General features: G+C 41.3%; 1 protein-coding gene across 3 annotated transcripts; it reads right to left on the bottom strand.

Moving 5' to 3' along the window:
* Nucleotides 1-33: 33 nt before the first annotated feature.
* On the bottom strand, nucleotides 34-19,509 carry map3k14a (mitogen-activated protein kinase kinase kinase 14a). 3 transcript variants are annotated; one of them, XM_080447585.1, is made up of 17 exons: nucleotides 19,439-19,509; nucleotides 11,668-11,937; nucleotides 10,573-10,654; nucleotides 10,212-10,437; nucleotides 9,139-9,543; nucleotides 8,912-9,046; nucleotides 8,690-8,819; nucleotides 8,483-8,611; nucleotides 4,807-4,911; nucleotides 4,512-4,675; nucleotides 4,252-4,402; nucleotides 3,513-3,836; nucleotides 3,247-3,356; nucleotides 2,237-2,366; nucleotides 2,018-2,118; nucleotides 1,721-1,898; nucleotides 34-1,485 (listed from the first exon to the last, which is right to left on the bottom strand). In XM_080447585.1, the coding sequence occupies exons 2-16, from the start codon at nucleotides 11,927-11,929 to the stop codon at nucleotides 1,737-1,739; spliced, it is 2,616 nt and encodes an 871-aa protein (XP_080303711.1). In that variant the 5' UTR covers nucleotides 11,930-11,937; nucleotides 19,439-19,509; the 3' UTR covers nucleotides 34-1,485; nucleotides 1,721-1,736. The 3 variants fall into 3 exon arrangements, with proteins under 3 accessions (XP_080303711.1, XP_080303710.1, XP_080303712.1); XM_080447584.1 differs by having other exon boundaries at nucleotides 34-1,898; XM_080447586.1 differs by lacking the exon at nucleotides 19,439-19,509 and adding an exon at nucleotides 14,620-14,783 and having other exon boundaries at nucleotides 34-1,898.
* Nucleotides 19,510-21,176: the final 1,667 nt, after the last annotated feature.

Genomic DNA, 21,176 nt, shown 5'->3' on the forward strand with positions numbered 1-21,176 from the left:
TGTTGATGTATTTTAACGCATTCAATCTGGGAAAGCATCTGTGTCATTTTAGGTTGTAGCTGTAGGTTGTATAGTGTATAGCAACATGGGTTTTTCAGAAAACTTTAGATTTAGAAGGCATTTTTAGAATCTGCCTCTGGTCTAAAACACGTTAAGGCAAGTAATTAAGCATTGCAAAATTGTTAATGGTTATTACGTATAATCTAAATTGTACAGATTATCTCAAAAGAAAAGTAATCAGGACTTGCATTTCTGAATTATACAGATAATCCATAATGATTACTGTTAATGTATTAGATCAGGAACCTCATTGGTGGGCATTGTGAACAAACAAATTTACGTGAAGACACAGATTCTGTATATATTTTATTGATTTAGGATTTGGAACCAGCAACAGAGAAGAGATGGCCAGTGCAGGAATCCCAGTGGTTAGATAAGCTCATTGTTTTTAATGTGTCATAAGATAAGCGTTTATTGAAAGTTACAGCAGCAAGGGCCTACTCTGTGTGGAGTTCGCATGTTCTCCTAGGGTAGTTAATACCCTCACAAAACATGTAGTAATCCTGGTAGCTATACCGCCTCCCCCATGACAGCCGGGGCGCCTGATGGAGGGGAAGGGAACTGGTTGGAATAACGTGTTCCTTCCACGCGCTACGTCCTACCGGGGAAACTCCCCCCTGTCAGGTGACAAGAAGGTCAGTTGGCTCTCATGCATTGAAGGAGGCATGAGCTCGGCCCTGGGCTCCCTAGGCTGGTGGGGGTAGTATAGCGCCCAGGATCACTTAGAAAATTGGCACCGGGTGAAAAAAGGGTTACAAAATCGTGGGATAAAAAAATAAAGAAAGTTACAGCAGCAATAGCAGTATATACAGTACATACAGTATATTAAGTACTTTATGTACGGTACATACAAGGTTATACATAGATATGAAAAAGACCATGGCTACAGCTCTCACCGACAATTAAAGGGATATTTCACTTTCAAAAAAACTTTGGGTCATTTTTTTCAATGAACTCATTCAGTGCCCGGCTTATTTATGGCAGTTTGGCTCTGAGTGCCACAGCCAAAATTCATTGTAAAAAAAAAAGTGCTTAGCAGCAGAGATACAGCCTTTTCAGTAAGAAGTTAAACGAAGAGTGACTGGAGCAGAATATTTTCAAATCATGATATCTTGGGTGAACATTAAAAAAAAAAGAAAAAAAAAAAGGAAAAGATTTTTATTAATTATTTGACGTCTTAGACGTTCAGTGGCACTCAGGGCTTATATTAACGGACGTCTTAGACGTCCAGTGGCACTGAATGAGTTAAGCTTAAGACAGGTACACTGGAAAACGATGACTAATTTATTCCCCTCAAAACATGAGATACTGTAACATGGTTTATAGGGCACAAATAACAAGATAACTACCAGTGAAGGCAGCAGGTTGGAATATTGGCCATATGAATGCATTGCAAGGTACTGTTGTATAGTGGCAGAAGGCACATTAACCCATTAAAACCGGGAAAGTCATTTTAGATTTTTGCGTTGGCTATTCAAAAATAGCACGTATACAAGCTCACAAGCGCGTCACTTCGTGCCGCACTGTGAGCTTGTACATTTGCTATTTTTTTTACATTTTTGAAAAATCTTGAAAGTGTTTGAAAAATGTTGACTAGTATTGAATTTCAAAAAAGTGTGAGAACTGCTGATTTGTAGAATCGGCCTCAGGTCTTAATGGGTTAAGGGTTGTTGGCTCTATCTAGTCTCCAGCAGTCCATCTCTGATCCTCCACCTCCAGGCAGGACTGCAGTCGGGTGCAGACACACAGCAAAGCTCCAGCCCAGAATCCTGCACTTCCTCATCATGAGCCACCTGCTGGCCCTCTTGGGTCTCCAGGGTGAACACCCTCTCAGAGATCTAAATGAGGGGCATATACAGTATGTGGTTAAATATAACCATATAAGCCATAGATGGACCGACCTGATTAATGCAGCACAGTTGCTTGTCTGGAGCCATGGTGGTGCAAAAACTCTCACCTGATCACTGATTCCAGTGGCAATGTGGCCCACCTTCACCCGACGCGTCTCTCTGATCCGGATACTTCTCCTGTTGAAGTCTCTAATGCACACGTCCACTCCTGGGTCAATCACAGAGCGAGAAATACACCAGCACGTTAGAGCACATGTTGTTAAAACAGAGGCTACGACTTTCATGTGTGTTTTTACAGGGTAGAAATGAATAATGAACCGTCTCACCTTCAAAACAGCGGGTTGGGGCCAGCTGTGTGTGAGTCAGCCAGTCCACCTGGCCTTCTGGTTGGCTGTTGTAGGAGAACACACCAGAACTGAGGTCATCTCCAGGGCTGAGGGACCAACGGCCAGAGTCCTAGGACATGATCAAAGAGGAGAGGGACAAAAGAAGAAGAAAATATTCATGTTCTGTTAATATTAAATATAAATAAATAGCAATGATTAAGATGTGTAGATCGTAATTGTCAGCTGTCAAACTGAGCATTTTTGTTAGGAAGGGTTGTGCAGTCACCTTGAAAAATATTTTTTTGTAATAAATAATAATATTTATTTCTTGTTTCTTTCCCTGGACCGGCAGAAAGAAATCTGGGTGGGGAAGTGAATGACCAACATTCACCTGTCCTTCAACACTGTTGATGTACCCTTGAGCAAGGCACTGAACCTCCAACTGCTCCAGTGGAGCTGCTCAGTGGCCAACATCATAAGACTGTGGTTGTACTGGACAGTTCCCAAGTTTTAATGTGTGTGTGTGTGTGTGTGTGTTTGTGTCTGTGTGAAGCAGGGCGTTGCTGAAAAAGAGCATTCATGCTCAGCGAACCTTGTCTGGATAAATAAAGGGTAAAAAAAACCCGCAGTGATCTGACAAAAAGTTATTTTTACAGTTGAAGATCATACTCAACAGAGAATTCTAGCCCGCTAGCAACGGGGCTCTAAGGATCGCTGTGTTGGTGGGTTGGTCCGTCTGCCTGTCTGTCTGTTCGCCCGTCTGTCCGTACACAACAACACATCTCAAATATTACTGGCTGGATTGCCAGGAAATGTTCTGTGCATCTCCATGCTCCCTATAGGGACTATAACTTTTGACTCATCCTGCTACAGTGTTTCAACTCTCTGGGATGTACAACTTGCGTCTTAAGGCTGGATTGATAACTCCGAACTATGTTCTTCTCACTTACCCCACCCATGTACTCTGAACTCAAGTAACAGATCAATTCTTAGGATGCATGATGGATTACCTTTTTGTCCCATGGTTCCCAATTGGAGTAGCAGTCACTACTGAGGCAGGACAGCAACTGTTCCTGTATCTCAGCTGGGTGTAGCTGGGACAGACTGCTCAGGTAGAAATCTGAACACAAAACCACACATATGTAATGAGGACAGGTGCTTCATTGTATTTACACACACATATACACGCACACACACACACACACACACACACACACACACACACACACACACCACACACAAAGACTATTGAGAAATAAAAAAATACAAACGTCACCTCTTTCCAATTTTTCAAGTTCAGACACAGTGGTGGTGATGACGTTGGCTGTCTTGTTGTTTGGTTCGTCGTGACAGCGTGTTTGTAGACGGAGAGGGGAGCCGTGGTCTGTTTTCTTCTCAGTGTCAGCCTTCATCTCCTTGTCCTCCTCATCCTCAGTATTATCGCCATTATTCAGCTCATAACTGGACTCCCCCCCGTCCTGTGTGTGTTGTTCCTCCTCCTCAAAGCTAACTTTACTGGGTTGCGGGGAGTATGGAGGTTTGTCAACAAGACGCAGGGGCTCCACATAGGGTCCCCGGGCAGGGCTGGTGAGTCCGCCCACTGCAATCCAACATTATAGTGTAGCCGTTCATGTGCCAGTTTGTACACACACAATAGCACTAGCTGACTGAGCAACATGAATGCAGATGTAAGGACAATAGCTATGGCTGGGCGATATGGGAAAGAAATCCAATATCACAATATTTTTGACCAAATCCCTCAAAATTGTGATAACATCGTATCGTGATAGCATCATATTGTGACGATAATATCAATGATTTTTAGTATGATTATTATTATCATTTAAGTATAAGATGTGGCTCTGTCATAAAAACCTGGAAAAGACAACACTTATGCCATATCACACATGAAGTTAAAATATCCAAATGCCCATATGATATCTTGTCTCATATCACAATATGGATTTAATATCAATACATTGCCCAGCCCTAGTTGCAACACAGTTCTTACTCACCCTCTTTCAGAGCTCTGGCTGTCTTCTCTTTGAGGTCAGAGGCGGATGCTCTCTTGACCGGGTCCTTCTGAAGCCCTGCTCCTATAACCTCAGCTGTGAGGTCACTGCAGTCTGACGGGATCTCTCTCAAAGGTGGAGGCTCATTGGCTATCTGCAACCATCCAAATATGAATTTGGTCAAAGTTTGATGCAAATGGTGCCACGGGAGGTTTGCTTTTTTACAGGCATGACTTGAGAGATCAATTGTGGTTATGGAATACCTTGAGATAAAGGTAAAGTCTGCAGGTGTAGTACCGCGTCCAGGGCTGACACCCATTGAGCATGTGCAGTAGGAGACAGCAGCTGCTCCACACATCTGCTTTGGCTCCACGGGGCAGTGCTTTTACGATCTCAGGAGCCATGTGAGTTTCTGTGCCCTTCAGATCTGCTCTCAGTTAGAACAGGAGACATTGAAGATTAAGACACAGAACATGACCAAGTGTTTTAACTTCTCTATGTGGACTGTACAAGTGAAATACGATCATATGTGGTCATCATGAGGTCATACTATGTTACCTCTGCATCCACTAAGGCTCTGTCCATGATTGTCGAGTCTCTCTGAGTGTCCAAAATCACACAGGAAGGTGTCCTTACCATCTTCTGACAGCAACACGTTGTCAGCTGAAGGAAACAGACAGACACATTATTCAGCATTTTTAAATATATTTCCGTCAATGGAAATAACGAATAGGTGACAGATTCCTGTGAGCTGCTCTCAGGATGCATAGTTACAGACTCTATGTAGCATTTGTAGATTGTGGAATAGTTGTCTGGCTTGAGAGAATACTATTTTGTCATGTCATTATAGGCATTATTCTTCAAAAGCAGCAAAAAATAGCAGATCTACAACCTCATAACATCAACGTGTTGTGAGCTTGAAGTTGATGTTCGGCTATTTTCACAATTCGTCATAAGACGATATACAGTATGGCTTAAATGGTTAAGGGACAGCTGTTGAGCACAACAATTCAATGTGGAATGAATGTGGAGGGACTGATAATAACTGACAGGCGACAGGTGTTAATGTCTGCAACTTCTTTTATCTCAATCACTACAGACACCAGGTGGCGTCTGATCCCTACTGTAACAGTACAAACCATGTTGTTTGTCTGGCCTTGAAGTATTGGTCTGACTCTTGAAATTGCAGTGCATCCTCTTTCTCACTTAGTTTTATTCTCTGTATCTATCTCTCTCACTTTTCACCTCTCGTCTGTTTTTTTCTCTCTCTCTCTTTCTTTCTTCCTTGTACTCGTTTCCCTCCTTTTTCTGGCGAACTACTTCCTTCTCTTTCTCCCCTCCCCCTCTCTGTCTGGTTCGGCCTTTCTCTCTTTCTTTACTCTCCTGATGCGGTGCACATGCGCCCTCTGTAAAGAGCAGCGGTGAGTCACACTGTGGGAAATTCCCAGCCTGCTGTCTTCTGTGGTAGTCTGGTTTCACAACACAGGTGCTGGAGATCAGATCTAGGCTAACATCTATGACACTTGTGTTCCACACAACAGCTGCAAAATATGAAGCCAGAAATGGGTCCTTTGATAATTTATTAGGAATATGTCTTACTATTTGTGTTTTTCTTTTTCAAATAACAGGCAAAGACCAAGGTGACACATAATTCTTTACAATCGGTTCTGCTGACATCAGTGATGTATGGAATTACTGTTAAAATGATTCAACTAGAAAGTAGTCCTCTAAGGTCAACTGTGTTTTGATACCATTTTATTCAGAAGGACGAGGCAGTAGGTACAATATCAGAAGCCATATCAATATCTAGGCAGATAAGAGTGTCTTTATCTTGGTCAAGTCCTAAGAGATGACAATCTATTCATTCAATCTTTTTAGTAGACAATGCTTTGGGTTTGGTTCCATTTGCACACTCTTCAGAGTGAAATAAACACAAAAGATTGACTTTGTTTTCCTACTTGACCACTGATCCATGACCATATTCTGTCGGTTGGTTGCCATGTTTCAAAATGTAAAATGTGTAATTTACAACACAAGCCTCTAAATTCAACAAAGTTGAAGATTCAATGCCGATGACAAGATAGGAGATGATTATGAACAATAAATGAATTGGCCGGGCGATATATTCACTTCACAGTATTTACACATATTGTAATCAACAACAAGAAAATCTTTAAAGTTAATGTCAAATGGTTAGGGTTCATCCACCAGGGAGCATGAATTTACTCAGCAAGTTTCATGGCAACCTGCCCATTACATTTTCAGTAATGTACATACAAGTGGAAAGTGGTGACACTAGAAGAAAGGTCATGGGGGTCACCAAAATCCGCAGGGTTCATCCTCCTGGGAACATGATGGCACGCAGGAAATTCCATAACAATCAACAGTTTTCAAGATTTAGTGTTTGGGACCAACGTTTTGGACTAACCATCAGACCAACTGATATCACCTCACCATTCTTAAATGGTAGTAAAAATATCATATATGTCTTTAAGAACATAGTATTGATTTTCCGAATAGACAACAAACCTGAACACAGGAATATTACATTAATAACTCTCTCAATTTCCTTTTCCTTGCTCATTTATGTCCTGTAACCAGTCACTCTCTTTCTTTCTCTCTCTCTCTCTCTCTCTCTCTCTCTCTCACACAACAGTCTCTAACTTCCTAATCTCTCAAGACACTGTCAGCACCACTGCCCTACACATGTAATGTTGTTGTTAGTACATAGGAATAAACACAGAAGCACCTGGGAGGAAGTGGACAAAGAAAGGGGAGGAGCCAAACCGAGTTCCTGTTTCTACACAAAAAAGGAGGAGGTGCAGAGGCAAAAACAAAGGGGGGGGGGGGGGGAATGTATTTTTTTTTTTTTACCGAATGGGTTCCCAGATTGCTAACTACTACCTAACCATAGACTTGTGCTGCTACTTGTGTGGAACGGAGGGCATGTACCGGGGCTAGTTTTGCATTAGATAAGGAGGTATAAGTGATATTATTTTGTTAAAATAGGTGTTAAATAGCTCCATATTACCATAGTAATAGCTATAGAGGGTTTCCCTGTCTCTCCAGCACTTAAGCAAACAGAAATTACATATTCGGGAACACTAAAATTGAAGCTGCTAAATGGGTTCTTTCTCCTGATTGGATGAAATCGAAGACTCACAGGCGCTTGGGTAGAGCAGTGGTAAAGTACCTGCCCACCACCGCGGTGTATCCGGCTTTGTCGAGCGGCTATAGTAGTATATGCGAACAGAGGCTCTACGTCCTCTCAGTGGGGGATCCTCACTGGCAGGTGAGCCAGTAGGACTAGGATACAACAGTAGTGACAACACACAGAAAATGATGAGCCACCTGACCATGTATTTTCTGTTTACTAAAGAGCTGGAGAGACAGGGAGACCCCTGTTACTGAATAAACACTCCATAGCAATGATTAATATCAGTATATAGTAGGGTGACTGTATATTCAGCCCCTCAAACCGGGACCCTTAAATCAATGTGCACGTTCATCATGCACGCACACGCCCATTCATGCACGTTCATGCATACGCACCATAGGTGTTACATACAGGCAACGACTGATTGACAAACATCAGCCTCAGTGTTGAATTCAGACACGCAATGCATGGTTAGGTGAGCATGTTTACATGAAAAGAACATGATAAACGTCTATGCAACCACTGAAAACAACTATTATTATTTTAATTCTGGGCACTCGGAACACGCAGCTTGAAATCGAGACAATCCCGACTAAACCGGGACGTCTGGTCATCCTAGTATATAGAACTTTAAGTTTTTAACAAAAACCTTTTTGTTTGAACCAAAAAGTATCACTTATAGCACCTTGCTGATGAAAAGTGAGTTATTTTGACTTCTCTTTTCTTTGCAGCGATATGATTCATGGTCTGGTCTTGTACAGTCAGTGTCACTGTGTAAACAATGTGGCAATTCTTCGAAATGATGTGATAATGTGGAGTAAAGCCATACTTTGCCATATGACTGTGCCCCTCTCCAAATATAACTAAATGTCAACTGTCATCATGTTGCGTTTTTTTTGTTGAAAATCTGTGATGTTGGGTATTTTTGTTACACGACAAAGTATAATTTAGGTCTAAAAAAAATAGGTCTAATCTAGTGGGTTGACTGATTACTGGGATAATTGGGACCCCACTTGGACATCTGACTATGTATTTTATAATAAATGTATTACAGAAATAGCTTGGTGTGTGTCCTACCTTTTATATCTAGATGCACCACTCGTTTTTTCACCAGGTAAACAAGTGCTTCCAAGACTTGCCAGTGGTAGTGGAGGGCCAGATCCTCAGGCAGCCGGCCCCTCTCCACAATGAGCTGGCCCACGGAGCCTGGAACAACAGATGGGGTCAGGCAGGGCAAGAACCAAGGCTGCGTGATGCCATATCAAATAGGCACAGCTTATTTACCATGTTTGTGGTCCATGAAGAGGACAACATAAGGCCCTTCTCTGACCGCCCCAAAGAGTTCCACCACACGGGGAGATTTGAGGGTACTCCACGCACCCACCTCCTCGCTGCTGAACCGCTTCAAGTGAATCTGTTGGGGAAGAAGGTCAGAAGCTGTCAACCACATTGAACTCACTTTGCATGTAGATGTGAGAAGGAAAAATGGAGGGATATTTGAAATACCTTTTTGGCAGCAAATCTAAAGCCTGTGTTGACATCCTGACCACTGTGCACTTCACCATATGCGCCTTGCTTGATGAACCTCTCGACAGAGTACTCCCTCCCCTCTCTGTATTCAGAATCCACAGGTTGAAAGTTCTAAGAGAAAACAAGGATAAAGTGAGCCGGGCAACGTCAAGAGAATTGATGTTTCAGTCAGTCAGTTAGAGAAATAGCGAAAGAGGACATACCTCGTTGTAAAAGAATAAGCCTTCGTTGATGATGGAATTGGATGCCGAGAGCTCCTCCTCTTCTTCCCGTACGTCCCTCTCCACGTCTCTGAAGAAGGGGCCGGCATAGCATGGGTCCCCCTGACTCACACTGCCTCGGAGTCCAGCCAGAGCCAGCGTGCAGTCTCCCACACTGCTGACGGATGACTCGGTGTCACTGTCTCTTCCATAGGTAGTGAGATCAGAGAAGGGACTGAGGACTGGGGTACCCCAGCCCAAGGCAGCGCGACCAGGACCCTGACCATAGATCTGCTGGGTGTACAATGGAGGGCCAGTGTCCTGCACTTCTGAGCTTTCAATGCTGCTGCAGCAGGAGGAGGTACTGTTGCTGCGTCTCCCTCTGCAAGGCTTGTTGGACACTTCCTCCTTCAAGAGCAGTGGTGGACAAAGTACATGCTTGAGTATTAAAAAGTGCAAATTATGAAGTACATTTTCTTTTAAATATAAGTGAATTGCTGTATTGACATTTTCAGACATTTTCAAAAATAGTGAAAATAGCAGATCTACAAGCTCACAACGCAGCACACTGCGACGCGTTGTGAGTTTGTAGATTGGCTATTTTCACTATATTTGGCTTAAGTGATTAATTCTTTTTTTTCCCCCTAGAAATATAGTGAGAGTCAAAAGTACCACATTCCTATTCAAAATGTAGTGGAGGGAAAGTCATCAAACCAAATACTCCAAAAATGTACTTAAGTACAGTACTCAAGTAATGTATTTAGTTACTGTCAGTGTCCACCACTGTACAAGAGGAACCAATCAGCACCGTGGTGAGAAAACCAAACTTAGAAGATAGCTTTGTTTGAGATCTGTGATTCACTTCCACAGCACAGTTTGTGCAGGGATGTACAAATCTGGTGTCAGTTCTTATTCGGATGCGAGAATGTAGTTTATGTGCCTGACCACTTTTGAACAGTGGTGGCTATCATAACACGTTTTGTAAAGCTATGAGTTTTTGTAGTGATTTTGTAGAAACAAACAATGCTACTGCTCTCTTTGTGGGACATGAAACATGGGCAATGTTTTTTCCATACCTGCAGCTGGACAACAGAGCTGCCACTCTCCTGTTCAGGGACTCCAGAAGGCACACGTTGTCTCTGTCGCCTCTTCTCCTCCTCCTTCTTCTCCTCTTTCTTCTTCTCCTTGCGCTTCTGCCTCTTCCGCGGCTTCTTCCTGGGGCTGAGTTGCGTTTGGGAGCCATTAGGTTCCTGGATGGAAGCCGTCCTCGGGCAGGCAACATTGTTGTGCTCTGAGGACAGGCTGGGGAAGAGAAACCAAATGTGGAAAACAGTGTGAATTGCAGCTACGGCAATAACAACATGCACGATAGAGACGTGGGTGGGAGACGAAGAGAAATGCTTGAGGGTTGTCATGGAAGGAAACATCATGTCATACCTGCTGGTGAAGCAGTTGGGGGAGGATACGTAGGAGGAACAGGAGGGACTGGGACTGAACTTTTGGGAGTCCTGCGTTTCACCTACAGAGAGGGCACACAGTGAAATCCAAAGTGTTCATTTCACTCTTGAGAGTGCAATTTACCCAAATGGACCCACACAAAATAAAATCCTCAGTGTTCATTTAACAACTTTCAACCTGGCGTCCCTATTTCTGGGAATGTCAATATATAGGCAAACATTGTCAAAAATGTAACCTGTGAGCTTGTAGATCTGCCCTTTTTTTACAACGTTATTTTACAGTTTTTATGTTACAATACATACACGTACAAAATAAATGTATAGCATTTTATACAAAAAGAGATCGCGTTGATATAACATACAAGACAGATCTGCTATTTTTGAAGATTTCTTTGTATAGTAGTATAAAATAGGGAACACTGAGAGTGTAAAAATCGGCCCTTACTGGGCCCAAATGTTTACACTCTCAGTTAAAGGTAGGGTAAGTGATTTGCGTTGGTTAAAATAATTGTTAAATAGCTCTATATTCTGATAGTACTCATTGCTATAGAGTGTTTGTTCAGTATTAGGAGTCTCCTTGTCTCTCCACCTCTTTATTAAACAGAAAATGCATTTTCGTTTCAGTTTCAGTTTCATTTCCAATTTTATCCAACCAGGACAGAGAACTCAATCAGGATACAAATTAAACAAGTGAAATTGGAAGTGATGACACTAAGAAATGAGCAGACAAAATTGGAACTGGAACACTACACAAATTAATCTTAAAAATTGGTACTTTCTCCTGATTGGCTGAGATTTTGACACCTACCGAAAAATGTATTTTCTGTTTATTAAAGAGCTGGAGACTCAGGGAGACATCTGTTACTGAAAAAACACTCTATAGCAATGACTGACTACTATCAGAATATAGTATTTTAACCTTTTAACAAAATACTTTTTGTTTTAACCAAAAAATATCACTTACCTACCCTACCTTTAAATGAACACTGAGGATTTTACTGCGCAGACTTCCCGAAGAATTGTCATCAGAGGTTCATGGTGTTGTTTTAAATGGCTCAGTTCAAGTCATACTTACATTCAGCCTGAGCAATAAATGAGGAGTTCTTCAAAGGCCCCTCGCCCACTTGCTCTGCAGTGCCTTGCGTCAGAAGTTTATCTAGAATGGGTTTAAAACAGAAGGAGAAGGAGAAGATTCCCTTCTGCTGCTCCTCATCCGCCTCCACCTCCTCTGTCCCCTCATCTGGGGTCGGACAGCTCTGGTATGGTCCCTTCAGCTTGGCTTGGGGCAACCCGGAGAAAGGCGCGGTCGAGTTTAGGATCCTCTGCCTCACCGCCATTTCAGCGACTGAAGTATAAGACACAGACAACAATGTTATACGCAACGTGGATGCAAAGTCATACACTGTAACGGCCCGACTACCTGCAATGCAGGCTGTTGTGCATCTCCCATCTACGGATGGAAGCAATCACACACACACCTGTCGATACAGAGCAGGGCACACCAAGAGTAATCAAGCGTGCTAGAAGGGTTTAGCTGAGATCTTTGTCAACTGATCTTCACACCTGCTCAGAATGGAACAATAATAGTCTTTGTGTCGTGGTGAAATCGTTAATATGTATGGCTTCCTCAAAGTGAGATATATCATGCTCTCATACAGTTAGGGGTTAGGAATCATGTTTGATACATAGAAATTTGATCTTTGTAAATCCAGTGCGGCTTTCTTTGTGGTACTAGGTAGATGAGGCAGGAAACCCAAACCTTGCCTAGTTTGGAAAAGTTGCAATTGTACAGTTTACAATATGAAGTACAAACACACTGTCTTTCATAGGAAATACTCTATAGCTTTATTTTAAACATACATTTCTTTTGCTATTTCTGTTTTTATTCAATAGTAGAGAGACAGGAAACCAAGGTCATACTTAGTCAAATGGACCAGAGTTACAACTGTACTCGGTACTTTTTCACTCTACACCAAAATCTCTTTACCAGAAAAAAGACGATCTACAAGCTCACAACGATCTGCTATTTTTGGCTAAAGTTACCCCCAGAATATGTTCAAGTATAGTAATATAGGTTCAAGTGGTTAAAAAACTAGGTTATGTATGAACTGAACGGTATGACCAAATCAAAATTCAACATGATTAGGTCCTGGTGGCTTTGAAATCTATTAACCACTTTTTCTTAAAGCCAATCTACAAGCTCACAATGCGTTGTTGTGAGTGTGTAGATTGTGAGCTGGTAGATTTAGAATTAGTTGTTGTGGTCAAGTGGTTAACAACATCAAAACAACATTGTTTTTATTAATATCAAAATATGCTCTACATCTTTAATGTGTGCATGCTCACATTTTCTCAGACTTCCACGAGGTAAAGAATGAAGAAGAAAGTTATCTAAGCAGGAAGAGGAAGGGGTAGAAATTAGAAGTGTCTTCCAGAGAACTAAGAGAGCTATGGTTGCAGCATGTTGCATCATGTGTGTGTTGTACTTGACATCAGTCTCTCTCTGTCCCTCAGCTTTTTGACCATTTTCTGCACAAAGAAATTCCTCACAGAGGCCCTAAAAGGTAGAAGTTGTTGAGCCATGACAAGTGTATGCCTGCTGAATAACTAGCCTTATGATTGCTGCCACTTATTGGTGAGTAGATATGACTGAAACACAGAATTTGACAATGATATAGCATTCGACATGCTGACAAAATGTTTGCGGTTAGGTGCAGTAGAATAACTTTTTCTGTGTGTGTGTGTGTGTGTGTGTGTGTGTGTGTGTGTGTGTGTGTGTGTGTGTGTGTGTGTGTGTGTGTGTGTGTGTGTGTGTGTGTGTGTGTGTGTGTGTGTGTGTGTGTGTTGTATAGATATTTCTCTCCGCCAGGCCGAAAGGCATGGCGTGTATGTTTTGCACCCTGTCCGTCCGTCCGTGTGTCCGTGTGTCCTGTCCGTCCGTTAGCAGCTAATCTCCGGCACCGTTGGCCCGGTCGCTGCGAAACTGTGCACACACACTCCCTGGATGCCAATTCAGAACCTCTGGCCAAATTTTTCACATGGGCCTGTTATAGCGCAACCAGGAGGCCGATTTGTGCAAAACCATTTTTTTATATTACTCCTACAGATTTTATCCAAATGTCATACAAATCGGTACACAGTATCTCTATAGTCATTTGATCAACACGGATCTGTCCGATTTCCCATATTCCATCCTCATTGGCTAAGGTCCGCTTCCAAAGTTTGCAGGATCGCTCCGTTTTGAACAAAATGCCTCAAATCATGAACGCAGCTTGCGATTTCCGTGAAATTTCACACGCACATTCTCACTAGGCCGAGGAAGAAATGCCACCCTTTTCACATTGGCCTGTTATAGCGCCACCAGCAGGTCTAATTTAGCAAAACACATTTTCGGAACAAAATGCCTCAAATCATGAATGCAGTGTCCGATTGCCGTGAAAGGCCTAGGAATAAACGGCCCCCTTTTCACATTGGCCTATTATAGCGCCACCAGGAGGCCACAATAACGTACCTGACCTGGCGGAGACCTGTGCTCCGAGGAGCACTTTATCTAGTTTCCTTTTTTCTCACATATTACTATCACTGTTACTATGCTGCTGCAATGTCCGAGGAGCTGACCAAAAGTAATATTCTTATGTCCCTGACACCCCTGTACACCAGATGTAAAAATTAAGAACCTTGAACTTGAACTTAAAAGGACATGGTTTTAAAATCTTGCTAATAAAACACTGTATTTTAAGCATTTTCAAAATGTATGCTTTGATTGTCATTATTACCTTCTGAGGTGACTTACTGCACTGTAATATCAATTTAATATACGGTATATATAATATCATATAAATCCTCTTAAATACTACTTCCGCGACTGGGCACTGCTAAAAGCACCCGGCCGGTACTCCAAAAGCATAGCACAATACCACACCCCAACTGAATTCAAGAAGAGACAAACTCACTGAACACAGCATAACAGATAAACAGACTTTGAAGAAGGGAAGGGAAGGGGAGGGGGGGTTGCATCTACACATACCGAAAGAGGCCGGTCTGTTCTATTGTTTCTACTGGGTATCCGGACTGAACAGCTTGACATTTAGCACAGCAAAACAAGGATATTCCGTGTCGATCTGCAAACTCTGTCTCTCTTAGTAATGTCCAAGTTATCTGTGTGTTTCTGCTCTGCTCCAGTCCTCTGTGTAATCTGACTTGCTGTGCACCTCGGTTGCTCAGCGTCGCTTGATCCTGGCTCTCAGCCAACCAGGGGGAGGAGCTGTGATTGGCTGACAATGACTTATGGGAAATGCATCTCCATTTCCCCACATTTCCCCTCCCTCCTTTCCCTCCAGCAGGGCTGGCCTGCTTGCTCTGCCTTCTTCTCTTTATCTAAATAATGGAACAATCTGTTGATCTACGCACTGAACTGCCCTTCATTTCGAGATGAATCCAGTTAACTCTGAAGTTGTGATTTGAGTCACAAAACCACTGTGTGTGCAACACAAAAACAATGGTTATGCACTTATTCTATACTTGAGCACTCTGTAACCACTGACCACAAAGTTGGACAAAGTCTTGTACCGCAGTTTGTTGTAAGAAATTGGTTGTGGTTCTGGGTATCATAGCACTAGTGTACACAGATAAGAATAACAGATGGGCAAATTAAAATCATGCTCACAGAACTTAACCGTGGTAAAACACTGTCATTAATCATACTCATATTACAATATAATGTTGATAGTCTATTTAGGAAGGTATGGTCCCTGTGCATACCTACACCAGCTTCAATCTATTATCTGGGAGGAGTTTCTGACCTTCAACCCCCTCTGCTTTCTGCTATAATTTTTATGACAAGGCCCAGCTCTGCAGTGGAACCGTTTAGAACCAGGACTAAAGGATGGCCAAAAGAAAAAACAGAATGCTGCACAGAATACAATATACTAGTGTTTCCCAAATAGTGGGTCGGGAATCAGGATACTTTTTTGGGTCGCGAACCCATTTTCATGAGTCGCGACTCGTGAGTAAATATTTATTTTTTTCTCGTTTTCTACATGAAAAAGGGTATTTCACTTTTTTTTTAAACAAAAATAACAAAATGCAGAAACAAAATCAAACATTTAATTAATGTTCTGAAAATCTAACAAAATCCATAAAGAATGTATTAATTAAAGAACTTGTGAAAATGAACTGAAAATCTCAACGCATTGTGAGCTTGTAGATCTGCTACTTTCACTAGTTTAGATCCCGGGGAGACATCGATTTTTTTAGGTAAAATGTTTGGGAACCACTGCAATATACAACTAAATTAAGAATTTCAGAACCTCTGGCTTTGATGTATATAACTGTACCATGTAGCCAACTCATAAATCTGTGTTTATGAGTTATTTGTATACCTCAAACTTGATTTCCAAGCTGTCTTTGCTCGACTGGCACTAAAATACATGAAATTGACCCACTTCAGGAAGGTAAACAGCAATATGGAGAAGACTGGACTCAAAGAGAAAAGAAAAATATGTCAAAGGCTGACAGTTAACTGTAAGATTGAGTGTTCAAGGTTGGCCTAACTTCTCTATTCGGAATAATCTCACTTCCTGTATTTGACTTCCTTTTTTCAAGTCATGGCAACCATAACAACTTACTCATACAAGAACCACTAAAGGACATAGAAACTGGAGAACAACGCTTTGGGAGGCCCTGTCATCAGATCGTTAACAAAATGACATCCAAGCACTTTATAGAGAGTGGGGCAATTGTTTGTAATATGAAACACACACTGGCCAATACACTGTATAGCCACTAACTCTTTACAGTCAAATCTTCAGTGTTTATTTATCCATTTGTAATGCCAAGAGAGTACAAATGTAACCAAATGGACCATTGCGGGTCGGGTCCATTTGGTTACATTTGTACACTCTCAGAGTTAAATGAACACTCCGTATTTGACTGTGCATACACCCACTCAGATAAGCAGAATACCAAAGTCCTTAGTAAGCACGTTAATGTTAACAGCACAGAGAGTATACAACCCAACCTTCTGAATGGAATAACCTACTGCCGCCATGGCACCCACACAAGCAGCCCTGCTGCTTCCACCAATCCCACACGATAAACAACACAGTTTATGAGAGTGTAATTTTTTTTTACATTAAATTAATTCTGTGGATTTTACTGTGCAGTGGCCGAGTGAACCAGTTTGTCCTGGGAGACTATCAATGTAGTGTGACTGTGAGACATCTTGCATGGTTTGCTTCAGTTTTGCCCACAATGGAATGAAACACTGTAGAATGACCTCAGTCTTTGTTTACAATATGTTATCTCACTCTTTTGCACACTTTCTATTTCCAATAGGCATACTCTAGGAGGGCCGTGCCTTTTGAATGGTCTGAGCTCAATGGCCTGCCGACATTCTGGATGTCAATCGCACTAAATGTTGTTTTTTTATTATTATTATTATTATTTGTTGGTAACATGTCTCTTTCACACATCTCTCTCTCTCTTTCTCTCTCAATTTGTTTCGAACATCATACAAGAAAATCACCTTACGTCTCACCTCTTTCCTGACACATTTATGTTTGTGATGCAGCTGCAGCAGAATAACTCAGAATGCTACTACTGCTACTGAATTGAACTTCATTTTCTTGCTACAGGCTACATTTCATTAGTATTATAGAAAGATTTGACTAGGTGCTATCTAATGATTCATCACCTGTGAACTTTTTAGCTTAATAGACAGAAATTTCCCCGGGCAATATTATCATAACTTGTCAATGTTTAAACAGACCTTATGACATATTTACCACTACATTATTCGATGACTTGTGTGGTTAAGTGGAAATACAGAGGACAAGCAGCGTGCATGTTTATAAACACAATTCTGGTCTGACTTTGTAGAATATAGAACGAGCACACCATTCAAACTCAAAGTAACAGGAGAAGCAATGGAGAAGTGGCGGCCTGTTCTATTCGGTAATTATTTCGGTTCCTCAAGCTATATTGATGGGTCTAGATCTGAAAACATTTTAGTGTGTGTGTGCGTCAGTGCGTGCATTTGCATTTCACCTGAAGAGTGCCTCAGTATTTTTTCCCCACAGTCTGCCTCACCACAAGCATAACTTTGGGTTTTGGCTTCTATGCCTGTTCCGCTGAAGAGCACCTGTTTTGAGCCACTGTGATGCTGATATTCTCCATACTACATATACGCTATGTAATAGTATGAATAGCTACATGTATGTAGTATAGACCTACAGATAATTCGTCATACTACATACCTATGATAGACAATGTAGTTAGTATGAATAACTACATCTAAGTAGTAAGCTGATCTTTCTACATACAGACCATTGTCTCCTACATCTTCCTTCTACTTCACGGAGCAAAACAGGAGGGCCATTTCATTTCATCAAGGGACATTTGGCCTAATAAGACACCCATGGTTTCCCAAAGACGGATCAGAGCCAGGTCTGGTTAGCTTCAAGGGGCAGGCCATCATGAGTTAGGTTGTTACCACAAAGTTACCACTGTGTAGGCCAGGGGTCTTCAACAGGGGGTCCGGAACCCCTAGGGGGTCCTCAGAGCTACTATAGGGGTTCCGCCAAATCTTTGTGATTTTTTTCCTAGCATCCCTATTCTGAGGGGAACATTAGACAAAAATAGCCAAACAAGTCTATGAAGCTATGTATGAAGTCTATGAAATGACTTGTTGTCTGCAACAACATTTTATACAATTTGTAGTGGGGGTCCCTGCTTCATCTCTCTCTCATCTAAGGGGTCCTTGGCCTGGTCCTTGGTGTAGGCTTTTGCTGATAAGCAGCAACAGACTAGACAACTAATAGCATAAGCAAGCACTGCTGCCATTAAATGTAGCATGCACGCATACATCAGTCAGACTTCTATGATATATATTTCAAAACGGATCACGAACACTTCAAAAAATTTAAAAAAAAGTCTAAGCGATGAACACAAAGAACTCCACTAGATATCTGTAGGTAGAGATGACGGTAAAATGGCCTAGAAGACTCCTTCAAATGTTTTTCCTAAATGTTACACAGTTATACAGTAAGATAATTAACTGTCACGAGAATCAAATATTACAGCATTCATTCTATATACCAAGACCATTTTATATAACACTTTGGCTCATTTGTTTTGCTTCATAATCATACGTGTGCATATCTATATGTGGCGTGGTGCGCGGAAGTCCTCATTCCGAGTTATGAAAATTCGTTCAGCATTACATTAATGCCACAATGCAGCCTAATCTTTCCAGCTTTTATTAGGCCTAAGGGTTGTTAGACGATTGTTGCATTGGCATAATGTTGTGAAATGTCTTCTGGGCAGCTTATGTGTATTTTATATAAAGTTATGGCTGGGTTACCTTCGCGAATACCAAAACGCTCGCCCCAAAACACAGTCGCCCCGGGGCAAATCCGGCAGGATTCACCTGGTAATCCCAAACGTAACCTCAGAAAGCTCTGCCTAAACTAAACCTTATGTCCTAAACGTAACCTCGGTGCCAAACCCTAACCTTATTCTTAAACTTAACCTCAGTAAAACTATGTCTAACCCTTAACTTATTTCTAACCTTGTCCTCACTCAGTAAAACAAATACAGGAATACAAGAACCGCTAGTCCGCGAAACAAATGGGGGACGGGCGTGTTTTGGGGCGAATCTTCCGGTTACCACCTTAACAACACCCCCGCCATTTCACATAGCGTAATAATGTAGCCATACTTAGGATACCTTTGCCACCCGCACAACAAACTTAGACATATTGAAAACGGAATGTTCAACCAAGTGAACCCTCTTAATGTTGTTTACAATGTTGTCGAGTGGATACAACAAAGGATCGTTGACTTACCGAGTTGGTTTCCAATGAATAGGCGTCGGCCGATCGCTGCCGAACTGTGAGGCACTTTAGATCAATGTTGCCATGTCCAATTATTATAAGCGACTTTGGGATTGTTTTTCTGTAGTAAACTTATTCTGGGAGTAGTAAGTGGGCTTAATTGTTTCTAAAGTGTAGTTGCTTATTTTGGCCTTGTTTCCTAAATGTTGTTTAAAAACCAGTGGGTCTCAAACATTTTCATGTCAAGGACCCCCAAATTAATATGTATTATTTTGTCTGCAGGCAGACCCCCATCTGAAAATATTTTATATAGGGACCCCCCCCCCCCATCAAGATTTGTGTTGTTAAAATGTTTTTTGTATTTTTCACATTTTCTTCAATATCTTTTTGAAAATAGCAGATCTACAAGCTCACAGCAGATCGGCTATTTTCAAATAACGACGGGTTAAAGGTCATGTCTCATGTCACTTCTTTTGGGCTTGTTTTCATAGACCTGGTTGCTTGTTTCTATCGCAAAACCTGGCAACATTCCTTCAGATGCAGTTTACAGTGTTGGTGGGAAACAGTTTGCGTCATGAGGTAGGAGTGAAAAACGAAAGTAATTCGACGTTCAACGTTAGTTCTGCAGGCAGCAGTGTTGGTTCTGCAAATACGTTTTTGCTTATACATGTGAATGGTAAAAATATTTTAAAAATAAAAAGAGTGACACCAATAGGCCTACAGTGTGGCCACCGAGGCAGGGTGTTGATTGATTGATTGATTGATTGATTGATTGATTGATTGATTGATTGATTGATTGATTGATTGAATACTTTATTAACAGTTTGCTAAAGAAAAGCACAGAAAGTACAGTTCTATGAGATGATTAAAACCCAAGAAAGCACTATGGCTTTTTTTCCATTGGGGTCCATGTGTATTCAATTCATCGAAACTTTTAATGACAGACAAATATACAATACTATGGAAAAACATAATTATAAACGAGTAGTAATCAAAAAGAAAAATATGTACAGTAAACAGTTCGGGAGTTCTGGAGATTTTTACAGGGGCCAGTTCCGAATTGCAGCCACCTGTAAGTGCTCTTTTAGAACGGTTTTGAAGGAAAGTAAGGAGAGAGTAAGGGTGGCATGACATCCTGATTCCATCCTGACCATAATAACCATTTCAATCCAAACAACCCCTCTACAAATCAGTTCTCAAAGGTGGTGATCTTTTCTTTTTATGAAAACAAACATTCTCGCCTTTTGCCTTCTCCTGAGCCTATGTAACAGCATAACTGTAGGCTAGGCTATATTTGCAATTATTTACTTTCCACCCTAGTGACTCGACTGCTATTATTACAAAAAGTTTTTGTTTGTTTGTTAGTTAGTTAGTTAGTTAGTTAGTTAGTTAGTTAGTTAGTTAGTTAGTTAGTTAGTTAGTTAGTTAGTTAGTTAGTTAGTTAGTTAGTTAGTTAGTTAGTTAGTTAGTTAGTTAGTTTGTTTGTTTGTTTGTTTGTTTGTTTGTTTGTTTGTTAGTTAGTTAGTTAGTTTCTTTGTTTGTTTGTTCTGCCTCAAGGTCAGGATAGTAAGTGCCAGTGTTTTGCAGTACAAACATCAACAAAGTTTTAATTTAATTTCTTTCTTTAACTGACTTGTAAGCTGTGTTAAAATTGTGGCCACAAGATGGTGTCCTAATCCAGGGAAAGGCTTTTAGCTGTCATGTCATATGACATAGAAGTTAGAACAAATTGTATTCTTGCAATATAACT

This window comes from Gymnoscopelus braueri (assembly GCF_963280865.1).
Source record: "Gymnoscopelus braueri genome assembly, chromosome: 13".
Classification (NCBI taxonomy): domain Eukaryota; kingdom Metazoa; phylum Chordata; class Actinopteri; order Myctophiformes; family Myctophidae; genus Gymnoscopelus; species Gymnoscopelus braueri.

What these genes read in the sequence shown, in the direction of transcription:
- map3k14a (XM_080447585.1), bottom strand. Translation starts at nt 11,929, where the DNA reads ATGGCGGTGAGGCAGAGGATCCTAAACTCGACCGCGCCTTTCTCCGGG. An exon ending in GCTCTGTTGTCCAGCTGCAG is followed by an intron (nt 9,544 to 10,211) that starts GTATGGAAAAAA and finishes CTGCTCTTGAAG; the next exon opens with GAGGAAGTGTCCAACAAGCC. An exon ending in GACTTTACCTTTATCTCAAG is followed by an intron (nt 4,403 to 4,511) that starts GTATTCCATAAC and finishes GGATGGTTGCAG; the next exon opens with ATAGCCAATGAGCCTCCACC.